The following is a 12,211-nucleotide window of genomic DNA, read 5'->3' on the forward strand; positions in this document are numbered from 1 at the left end:
ATTTCTTCAGCTAAATGTGCTGAACTCAATGTTTGATCTGTAATAGTGATGCCTACAATCTGGATAAAGCTCTGTACTGTAAAAGACATGAAAATACATAACTTGTGACAAAGGAAGCCTGTGTAATCAGTTTATTTTTCATTTAATATAATGCTTACTCTCTTTGGCAAATATTGACAAAGTAGAAAAATTGTAGTGCAATTCCTCAAGCCAATATATTATTTATGATACACAGTGAACAGTCGGGCAATGCGGCGTGAATTATTCATTAAATACAAAAACACCAAATAAAGTGTAACACATGAACTCTGCAATACAAACATTTCAGCAAAGAAACTTCTTGAGTTATGCATGGGGCTTTGAATAACCTGCCATAGTTGAGAACCTACTCGAAAAATTATTATTAAATAGGTACAGGTTACGAAAGACAGACAGATAACCCGATAGTGTGTGTATTTAATCAGCTGAGCTACCAACGGATCTGGATGGTAGATCTCAGGTGCCACAGGAGAGGTGAGTGGGAATTGCCAAGACCACGTTCAAAGGTAATGGGGACAAAAATATCTTAATTGAACTAAACAAATACTTCAAGAAGATTTAAACCAGTGATTAAATAACTGGATACGTCTTGCATAAGCAAAGCAGAAAGTGCGCGTTAAATGCATGTTTAGTGTTTGTTTGGTGAGCCGCTATACACACATGAAGCAAGGATCAACTTGTTTATGCTGAGGAAGCTGGGCGAGCCCGTTAGCCAGCTGTGTGTAACTCTTCGAGGAGTGGACATCTGATTCCCTGTGTGTCTCATCGTCACCGTAACGCTCGGCCATCTAGGCGGCAAAACCAGGATTAAACTCTATGGTTTAACAAAGATGATTGCACAAAGGAAAATAAATTCTACTGACTTTACATACCGGTGCCTCTGAGATTCAGGATAAGAGCAAATGATGTTCCTCCATCTGTTAATGAGGGGAAAACGCTGCTGGTCCAGGTCAGTTTGGGTCACTGCTAACAACACCTCGCTGTCCAGCTTACTGGGAGATTCACTGAACAAAACAACAAAAACAATTTTGTAGTAAGTTCTCTGATGTTCCCTTACAAGTGTTTAAAATACGCACACACAGTCGCATTCTCACTCGCACGCTCACTCGTGTTACTTAAAGATTACAGAATTCATTTACATTTTAAAGTAGGATAAATAAGTAAACAAACAAACAAACAAACAAACTAAAAACACACCAATACAACTTAAATATAGGACCAGAAAAAGTAAAGGAATTTAGTTGTTATATATTTTTAAAAAATTTTAAGTTTCTTTTTTTTATTTCGTGTTTTTTTGTTTTTTCAGAACACTACACAGATTAGACGTATGAATCAAAAACTCACTCGGCAAGAAAAACCTGTGACTGAAACTCCTCGAGGTGTTCAGGTGTACTGTGTGTGGATTTGTAAGAGGAGCAGGAAGACACAGAACTGCACAGATCTTCCTCCTCACAGCTCCAGCGACTGGTGTGGTCCAGACACTCATGTGCTGGTGTACACGTTCCTCCACTGCTGTCGGTCTGGCAAATGATGTCAGTGTCCTCGTCAGCTGTGTGGTACTCCTCTGAGCTGGAGTCGTCCTCCTCGCTCTCTGTCCAATCCCATGCTCCTATAGAGCTTCCGTCAGATCCGTCAGAACCAGACGCAGTGAGACAACCTAATCCCGAATCTGCCGTATCCTCAGCACCAGAAAACCGGTCCAAGGCAACCTTCTCAAATTCATTCCTGAGGTCACACACCGGAAACCTCTGTCCTTCAGTCCAGTTGTCTCGACATGCTGCCGTCCCAGGAGGCAGATGATCATCGAGCAGTGTGTTGATATTAGATGGCTTTTTATAAGCTGTTTTAAAAAAATATATACATGTCTATGGTAAATATATTAACCTGAAAACAATTTAAACTGATTGCATAAAAATCTGAAAAATATATTTAAAAAAAAAAGAACAGAAAGAAAAGAAAGGAACGAACTAAAAAAAAGAAATGCGATGGGCAAAATAAGGGACAGAACAAAGAAAAGAACAAAAAAGAAAAAAGGAACGAAAAACAATGGAATTGTGGGAAGAAGGAACATTAAAAATGAAAAGAAAGATAAAAGGAAAAATAAGAATAATAAAAGAAAAATAATTTGGACAATAATTGTTCCTTATAATGAGAGATAATACTGAGAGATAGCGAGACATGCTGTTAAAGGAACTGATCAGTGATGGATTGATTGAATGTGAAGTTCTTGTATCTGGTACAGATTGGGTGAATATTGGTTTCCAAAATATGTCCTAAACTGTTATTCGTTTTATCCCAGAGCAATTTACCAAAGCAAAATATTTTTGACTCATTTCACTGAACGACATTTTAATTTTTCTTATCACTTAACCTGTGTTGGCTATAAACAGCTGCTCCCTCGCTGACCTCCAAGTTCAACCTCTCTTTAAGATTTTACAAATAGTTGTGTGACCTTGCATTCAGACCAATTTACTTAAGCTTCAATAGAGTGCCTTTTACTGTCAGCATTTTGGTCACGTACAGTTTTACAAATCCAAAATGTTCCGAGAGATGCGTAGAGTTACATCCTAAACAAACCACTCGAAAACGGCATCTAACGCGTGACACCAGAACAGAAGTGAATCCGTCTCTCACCAGCAGGCGAACCAGGACTTTTCAAATGTAAAGTGCTGTTCTCTGTATCATTCTTCTGCTGGATGCATCTGATCAAGTAATCCTCCAACATGCTCAATCCGTCCTCTGTGGAGAGGTCAGTGAAACAATTCAGGAAGTCCCAGTATTCAGCCCAGGGGTACCCCATCTCATGTGCTAATTCCCTGGCAACAAAAATGACAAAGCGTTCAACATACACATGTGTGTCAGTGTGGAGTTTTCCCTTAAATAACGGTTTCTCTATAATGTATATTTTAAACACGACGTTCCTACCGTCCGACTCTCTCTGCTCCTCGATCAGGATCGGATTTTAAAATATGATGAAAGTATTTTGCTCGATCACGAGGTGGTGTTTTCCACAGCTTGTGAAACTCTTCTGCCTGCACAAAGGAGCTCGGTTAGACAACTCCAAACAGACCAGAAGCAAGAAGTAGGCTGTGTAGGGCTGAAGTAACCTTTGATAAATTCAGAGGGCCTACAAATGCCCTGATAGTCATCAGTGGGTTTTTAGGATCCTCCATCAGACCAGGGATTATTGACACATCCCGATATTTAGAGGCGCCAGGGGCCCAGGGTGCACCGATCACTGGGTTAAGAGTGTTATCTGTGGCTCTCAGTAAGGGAACGAAAAAACGATCTGGGACAAAGAATAATAATCAGTAAATGTTTTTTTTTTTCGTTTGTTTGTTTTCTTTAACATATTATAATATAAGCTTAGCACCACTTCCAAACTTACCCTCCAAATATTCTTGAATCTTTTCTTTAGTTTCTTTATTCTTGTTTTTCCTTTCACAGATAACCTGTTAAAGTAAAACAATATAGTGTCAGACAGCAGAAAAGACACAAAGCTCTCACAAAATTTTCTCTCAACTATAACCTCAAATTTTATTTGACACATGCATGATCATGCGCAGTACGACATGTGGTCAAATGCTTTCTTACGACTGTCCTTGAGATAAAAATAGCCAAAAATTATATGCTGCAGTGATGTGTGTGAATATGGACAAGTCATATATATATATGTTAATCTCTATGAATATGACAGATGTATTTAAACTTGGATTTTTAAGTTGACATTTAAATTGTATTTAAACACAAAAAAATTATTCTTTACTTACACTAAATGGCATCTGTCCATACTTGTTCCTGCAGTTCTTATCAATGTCTGGATGTGAACAGAGAACGTTCACTACGTCTGGGCATCCAAATTTACAAGCAAAGTGAAGCGGTGTTTCGTTGCTCTGTAAAAACACCACCATAAACAAAGCCTGATAACTCCAGAATTCATTCAGAAAGAAAACACAATATCTGTAGAGTACTAACTCCTTTATCAGGTGTGTTGAGGTACAGGTCCACGATGTAGCTGATTCGTTTCCAGAGCATGTCTTCCTGATCATCAGGATACATGAGACGCATGAACTCTGGATTTTGTAGTGTCTCCAATATTACGCCTGTCATCTCTGCTTGGTTCTCTTTTGCTGCTACATGCAGGACGTTGTATCTGCAGCCTTCCTACAAAAAGGTACATTATTACATCTGTAAGACCATTACACAACCTGTATAAAAGTGGTGTGGGTTTTTAAAACACTACCCTCTACCTGCACAATAGTTGGGTTGTCTCCAGATCCAATAAGATATCTTGGGTTTTCCCAAACAAGCTTTTTAAAAGCCTCTTCGTCTCCTTTCTCCACAGCTCTTCTAAGTTTCGTTGTCAGCTCTTGTATGCGTGGACTTCTGAATTCATTAGCCTTTTCCAAATAGGCTGTTTCCAGAGTTGGCAGTTTCTCTGCTAATTAAATGGATGTTACACAGCAAGGCTGAGTTTGCTATTGATAAACAAAAGCTAGAAGGCATTTGAAGCAATCCACAAATGAGACCACGCTAACCAGAGCTGCTTTTATTCATTAAAGGCAAAAACAGATGATAATGTATTCATATTCTTAAGAAGAATTTGCACCCTATTGTACTTTTTTTTTAGTTGTTTTCATCTGTCTCTTGTCTATGTAATATTTTGACAATTAAATCTTGCACACTACCAAGTAACAAAATTTTTAGCTACTTTGCCATTTCATGGTGTTGTCTGTCTAATAATAAGGAACAAAAATTGATACCAATAAAATAATGAGCATCTTTCCTTGGCAAATATATATCAAAGTTTTTGGAAGCTATATTAATGGGTCTGTTAAGCATTATGCAAATAGATTCTCCTGTCTACTGCCAATATTTTCAACTGGAGTTGAAAAAAATAAACAAATAAAAAAAACAAAAAACAGAAGTATTTTTGTTTGAGTAAAGCATAGACAGGCAAATGAAAAAATTATCTATTTTTTTCACCCTACCAAATTAGTTTCTCATCACATGACAGATATAATTAGTTGCAAACAACACAAGTTAGTCAGGCTTTTGGCACCTAATAAAAATTTTAATGTATTTTCCAACAATAAGTAAAACCTAGTGATGTCCTTCTAATTCCTAGACTAATTCTTTTTGTATTATTAGTCAGCAAGTTTTCCATAATAATATTAAGTATATAGTTATTTACATTATTTTTTTCAGACCTCTATTTACCCTGCCTGTTGCAGTATTCAGGATGTGTCTGAGGAATGAACCCACCTGTAAATATAGCATGGTGTTTGTCTGATGAATTCTTGCTGGGTGTCACGGCACCATCACACAAACCCTTGGCAAAGTTTTCAGCATCGTTTCTGTTATAAAAAGCTTTAAATCTCGAACCTTTCATCGCCATGACTGCTTTTAGTGCTTTCTGCTTGTTGTCATAAACGTGGATGACACCTGTTAAGAAAAACAATAGAATCCTGCTTGCATATCATAACATTCTCTATATTACATGTGTAAAAATAGGTATGCTTCAATACGGTCTCTTGAGTACACACCATTGTTATGCAGCAAATCGTCTAGAGGAGGCAAAACCCCATAAAATAAAGAGGGAGATTCAGAAGACGCCGGATGGGTAGCGTCTTCATCCGACCTCAGCACATCTGAACTTGCTGGTGGAGACTGATTCTTGTCCAAAGAGATATTGGGATCACCAACATCGACCTCTGACCTACTGCATTCTCCAGGCTGATCCCCTAAAAGAGCTCGGGCAAGCTTCTTCTCAAAAACACCCCTTGTCGTCGTAGTTATGGGTCCACATTTCAATCCTGCCCTTGTGATCTCCTCTCGCAGCTCATCTGGGTTCAGGGTTGCCAGCCTGCTCAAGACTGTGTCCATTATATTCAAACCTAAGGAACATTAAAGGAAAAGTCATATTATTACACAACATATGATTAGTGGATGATGAACAAGAAGCCAACAATAAGCAGGACAAGCACTGGGACGTCATTTAGACAATAAAGACGTCATTTAGACAAATTCTTGAAACAACATAAGGAGTCTAAATCTTCTAAAACGTTTGGTTCATATCGAAATCCCTCTAAAATTGCCAGTCTGTGTTTCTTAAACTATTATTAAACTATTGTTATATTCCAGAAGTTTTCATAAAATGTTATTAAAACATCTTTTGAACTGTTCACCTGTTATACAGTTTTAGGAAGCATTCACATGGTTTGTTTTGGAGTTAGCATGTGTGGTTAGCATGTGTGGTTAGCATGTGTGGTTAGCATGGTAGCATGTGCGGTTAGCATGTACAGTTAGCATGTACAATTAGCATGTACAATTAGCATGTACAATTAGCATGTACAATTAGCATGCAGAAGTCAGGCAAAAGTTGTAAACAAACGAGTTAAAAACGTACCACAGTGTTGGACGGTTACAGACGTGTGAACCACGTACACTTTAGTTATCTGAAATGAAGTCGCATGGTGACGTTGTCGTAAAAACAAAAAATAATGTTTGTTCCATTACTCATGACTTCACGCCTGTCCTGTCATTTTTTTTTCAGCTAGGGAGCGCCTTTGTGTTTACACACTACTGCGCATGCTCAGAAGACCTGCGCAGAGGAGCACCTACACGTGCGCACTTGATACTCGTGATAAGTGTGAAAACTTGCTTTTGAGTATTTATAAGTATTTATTTTACACGCACGTGCAATGAGAAACAAATGTACATACACCACAGATTATCACCCTGTTCGTTTAACTAGCAAAATTTGGACACAAAAACGCAAACACGTCAATTTAACAATCATCTCTCTTTACTTATTACTTTATTTAATGGAAATAAATAATACATGCATAATGAAATGCATAATGCAGTGACCAGACTGAGTGAATATGCTGTAAGCAATGAGATGGAGAGGCAGCAGCAGGTACACAGTGGTACAGGTGGCCATGCACTATAGCTCTATAGTAAGTGTCCTATTCGCAAAAAGTGCCATCTTTATATGTGATAGAGAGTCATTTCCCCCCTTACTCTTCTCAATCAGACTCCATAATACCATTCTGAGCATAAAACACACATTCATTAACTATATGGACTGCACAGACCTACACCAATTACACACTTTTCCAATATACATCCATCAAACTGTTTACATGCTGTTTTGCACACTGTCTCACATTTCAGTCGATTGCTGTTTACGAAAATATTTTACAATATCTCAGGTAATTGCTGCTATAATACTGTGTTCATTCCAGTATTTCTTCACATGCAATATTGATTGGACAATGACATACAGCACGTTTTTTTTTGTTTTGTTTATTGTCTTTTGTGTATTGTCTTTTGTGTAATGTCTTGTATTTTTTCTTTGCACTGTCTTTTGTCCTGCACTGTCTTTTTCTCTTGTATTGCTCTGTTTGCACCAGGTTGTACAGATGCACTTTATGTATCTAGGACTACATACTTAAGTCTTTAGCTCTGTCTTTGTTTTACGTAGCACCCTGGTCCTGGAGAAACGTCTCATTTCACTGTGTATTTCAACTGCTATATATGGTTGAAATGACAATAAAAGCTTCTTGACTTGACTTGACTTGACTTGACTTGATGTGGGTGGATGGAGTAGTGAAATGTACTAAATATTCACTAAATGAAAAATATATTATGCTTAATGTTATATGATATTTGTTCTGTCACATGAACAACACATTGGAAACACTGCTTTTTTATTTACAGATAAAGTGATATTTATTCATTCATTCATTCATTCATTCCTCATCATATTATCTAGGTTACAGAGCAGAATGTATTCCAGGAACACCGGAGGGCAGGACACCATGAACACACACTCACACAGGGGGACAATTGTAGAGGATCCAGTCTGCCTACCGGCATGTATTTAGGAGGAAGGATTAAACAAGAGAAAACCCACTTTGATAAAGAGTTTTCTTATTTGGTTATGTGTAACTATAATAGATTTGTAAATAGTCAATATAACAGCATAAGGCTTCTATATCATAATAATTTTGTATAACTACAAGCACACTATAAGTAAAGTGAAATAAAATCCACTACAAGGCACATAGGAAATATTACAAATGACAATCACTTCCCTTTCTATATAAATAAGGATTTCCTTTACCCTTACCCATTTAACATGCCCTTGTTGACTACCACATGCAGCATCTATGTTTCACTATAGTCGCCACTTGCATTACAAGGAGAGTGAATATTCTGTATGTAGTTGTATGTAGGCCATTTGATGAGGCTTGTAAATTAACTGTTATATTTCTCAAATATAGTTTCTAAAGAATTTTGCATTAAATACAATGACAGTAAATATGAATTGAACCTAGAACTATAATTTTTCAGTCTTATCACTTCCTGGCTGGCTTCCTGTTCGCTGGGAATCAGCAGTGCATAGGTAATCTATGACTATCATTCTTGCTATATTTTATGTAGTAATAAACATAATATATAAAATAATAAATATTGGGCTAAAAAGCTCTATTTGGCAAATAATAATTATTTACTGGTGTGTGCAGTAACATTTAGGGCCATTGATAAATTTTTTGGAGACCTCCATTAAGTTAATTTGACCTCTAAACCCTGTAAATGGTCATCTAACAAAACTTCATCTCAGATTATTAAGTAGGATATTGCAAAGGTTCTTAAACATGATTGTTTTTTGTGGTGAAGCCTTGAAATGTATGTACAAAATCTCAGCAGCACTGCGACAGCAGGTGGCAGTAATGATCTGCTGTACATAAAGTTCTCTAAAAACCATTTAAAGGTTTAATTTAAGGCTATTTAAAATATACAAAATTAGAAAAGAGTTTTATTTAGATTATAAATGACAAGCATAATAGTGTCTTATTAGTGTCAAAACTGCAGCTTTTGGATATGGTGGAAAAACCTCACAGTATTATACAGATACACAGATTCATTTCCATGATTAAGTTCCTTAAGTTCTATAAGTTCCTTTAAAACACACACACACACACACACACACACACACACACACACACACACACACACACACACACACACACACACACACACACACACACACACAGACTACTGGAACTGTTGTAGATGTAGCTAGTCATCGAGGCCATGATTTGCTTCCTCAGGGAAAAAATGTTTACATGGCTTGCAAAGTAAGTAGTCTTTCTGAAAATGAACTAAAGTGGAGTGCATGGCAGAATTTTGAGCCTAGAAGTAATGCCTGTGTCCTTTGGGTGATTTGGTATCTAGTGATCATAAGTTTCCATTATTCTTAGCCACATTATGGAGCCAGTAAAGAAGCATATTCAATTCAATTTAATTCAATTCCAATTTATTTGTATTGCACTTTTTTACAATTGACATTGTCTCAAAGCAGCTTTACAGAACATAAACATAGAAAAAAAAGGTTATTATACATTCATTCATTTTCTACCGCTTATCCGAGCCTGTGCCTATCTCAGGCGTCATCGGGCATTGAGGCAGGATACACCCTGGACGGTGTGCCAACCCATCGCAGGACACACACACTCTTATTCACTCACACACTCACACACTACGGACAATTTTCCAGAGATGCCAATCAACCTACCATGCATGTCTTTGGACCGGAGGAGGAAACTGGAGTACTCGGAGCAAACCCCCGAGGCACGAGAAGAACATGCAAACTCCACACACACAAGGCGGAGGTGGGAATCGAACCCCCAACCCTGGAGGTGTGAGGCAAACGTGCTAACCACTAAGCCTCTGTGCCCCCCAAAAAGGTTCTAATAAAGGATAATATAAAGATATATAGAAAAATTCAAGATTAATAATAGATTTATTTAAATGCGTTTGTATTTATCCCCAATGAACAAGTCTGAGGTGACTCAGGTGACTGTGGGGAGGAAAAAACCCTTGAATGGTAAAGGAAGGAACCTTGAGAGGAACCAAAGGACTCAAAGGGGAACCTCATCCTCATATGGTTAACACTGGAGGGTGTGATTATAAATATACAGTCTGATAAATGTTTTAATGATGATGAGATTGTTGTCCTTAAAGACCATATGGAGTCTAAGTGGAGATGGAACATCTCTAGATGCCTTATTTTGGTTTAGTATATATTTTTTTAATTAAATCTAACCACACCATTAATGTGGTTGACTACCAGGGTGTGAAAAGCTCTCCATAGCTAAATTTGGGTTGTTTGCAGGTTGACCCACAGGCCTGGTGGCTGAAGGCGCCAGCTGGCCGCCGCTGACCGCCGCTCGCCCGCCTCATCCTCTCCGTCACGTGATTTATGAGGTGCCGCGAGCGCGTCGACGGCCATCCGCCCGCCGCGCGCTTTTCTTTATTGGCCGGGCTGCTGGAGCGCGTTAATTTACGCACCGGGGACAGTCACATATTTCACCGGCTGTCCGCATGATGAAGATTTATAAGCCTTCAGAAGTGCCTGTTTATACGATATAATTGTGCTGGAAAGCCTCGTGAGCCCCAAAAATCCACTGACATCCAAATATACGTATAGGCCGAGCGCGTGCTTTAGGATGGCATTCAGTTCGTGCTCAATCATAGCAGCAAACAGAAAGCACTGATTTCAAGGCAGTCATCAATCTTTTGCAATCATTTGGCTGGGGAATTTCACACACAATGCACAGGTGTGTTCACCAAGAAAAGCAAGTAAAATGGAACAGAATTGATCTTTCTGAAAAAAAGCATAGTTAATGTTTTCTGTTTTATTTATTAATTTTATTTTTAATGATGTTTAGTGGTGGAGATCAATTATGCAATGCAATTATGCAAAAAAAAAAAAATCTATCATGGCTGAAATAAATACATATGCACAAGTAGATGAACCCAAGGGCTGCAATTCATTTTTCCAAACAGCAATTGAAATATGGCATCTCTATGTAAGTATGCATGTTTAAAGGCTTTACAGTTTTGGCTCTGTGGTTTGTTTTAGTGCAAAATAAGTCTAATAATAGCAAATTCAGTCTATTAATAGAAAAAAGTGACAGTATGTTTCATACCATAACAACAGTGAATTCAATAATCAATAAAAAACTGTTTTATATATGTGCGTGTGTGTGTATGGAAGCCTGAGTATAAGTACTGAACATACATTGGATGCAGGAATCATGGAGTTAGCCCTTGAGTTGCTACTGTAATAACCTCCACTGAAATTCTCCCTGTACAGGGAAGGCTTTCCAATAGATTTTGGCAATATGGCTGTGGGGATTTGTGCTCATTCGGCAGAAAAGCATGATAGGTTGGGTGTTGGTGTAGGGCGAGCAGAGCAAATTTCCTAAATGTGCAAACTTTGTATATTTATTTAGCTGGATGTTTAAGCTAGAAAAGCACTCTGCATGCAAATCATTAGATAACCATTTGAACAGTATGTTTCACACAATTCAGAAATCCTAATACTTATTTATGTTGGTATTTGTGAGACGGATTGCACAGAAGATTGAAATTTTTTTTATTACTGATTTCTGACCAAACCTCATGGTCCTCTTTAAATTTCATGTATTTTGACATATAATAGAATTTCCAATCCAACAACACAAAGCACCTGAAGAAGTCAATCGTACTGAGCTAAATTTATTTTAATACACAGACTGAAAGCTGAAAAATTCACCATCAAAATCACTGACTGCAGAATGTCCTGTTATTGCCCCTAGGCACAAGTGTGTGTGTGTGTGTGTGTGTGCGTGTGTGTGTGTGTGTATGTATCAGGAAGCCCCCTCCTCAATATCCACCCCGAACTGACACACACCCATAATCACACCTGGCCACTATAAAATCCTTTTGAAATGAGGGTGTAGCAAAATTGAGGCTCCAACTAAAAGTAAAAAGGTCAACAATTTATTTCACAGTATGTCTACAGTCACTGGCTAATATTTGCCAAGCACACTGAAGTTAAAGAAGGACGGCAGTCTGACTTTTTAGAGTAGTTTAATCCTGTGAGTCATAACGGATCTAAAACAATGTTTCACTTCCACCATTCCAAACTAATTTAGGATTTTTTAAATTGAAAGTTGAATTGAAAATTCTGATTAGCTGCACATAACCTCCAGGGTGTGTTCTGGGTTGTACCGAGGACATATTCATCCTATCCTTGGGCTACATAGTATAGTATGTATGTTGTATGGAAATATATGTGAGAAATGTTATGTTTTCCCCTCTCTTAATAACATGA

At 37.8% G+C, this 12,211-nt stretch overlaps 1 protein-coding gene across 2 annotated transcripts; it reads right to left on the minus strand.

Moving 5' to 3' along the window:
- Window positions 1-116: 116 nt before the first annotated feature.
- LOC113638471 (ankyrin repeat and LEM domain-containing protein 2) lies at window positions 117-6,618 on the minus strand. Of its 2 annotated transcripts, none has more exons than XM_027139709.2 (13): window positions 6,449-6,618; window positions 5,586-5,936; window positions 5,305-5,484; window positions 4,290-4,477; window positions 4,015-4,203; window positions 3,810-3,932; window positions 3,428-3,491; window positions 3,147-3,328; window positions 2,965-3,071; window positions 2,674-2,855; window positions 1,384-1,879; window positions 912-1,043; window positions 117-827 (listed from the first exon to the last, which is right to left on the minus strand). In XM_027139709.2, the coding sequence occupies exons 2-13, from the start codon at window positions 5,923-5,925 to the stop codon at window positions 668-670; spliced, it is 2,343 nt and encodes a 780-aa protein (XP_026995510.2). In that variant the 5' UTR covers window positions 5,926-5,936; window positions 6,449-6,618; the 3' UTR covers window positions 117-667. The 2 variants fall into 2 exon arrangements, with proteins under 2 accessions (XP_026995510.2, XP_026995509.2); XM_027139708.2 differs by having other exon boundaries at window positions 4,290-4,480.
- Between the last annotated feature and the right edge of the window lie 5,593 nt (window positions 6,619-12,211).

Source organism: Tachysurus fulvidraco, chromosome 20 (genome assembly GCF_022655615.1).
Source record: "Tachysurus fulvidraco isolate hzauxx_2018 chromosome 20, HZAU_PFXX_2.0, whole genome shotgun sequence".
Lineage (NCBI taxonomy): Eukaryota > Metazoa > Chordata > Actinopteri > Siluriformes > Bagridae > Tachysurus > Tachysurus fulvidraco.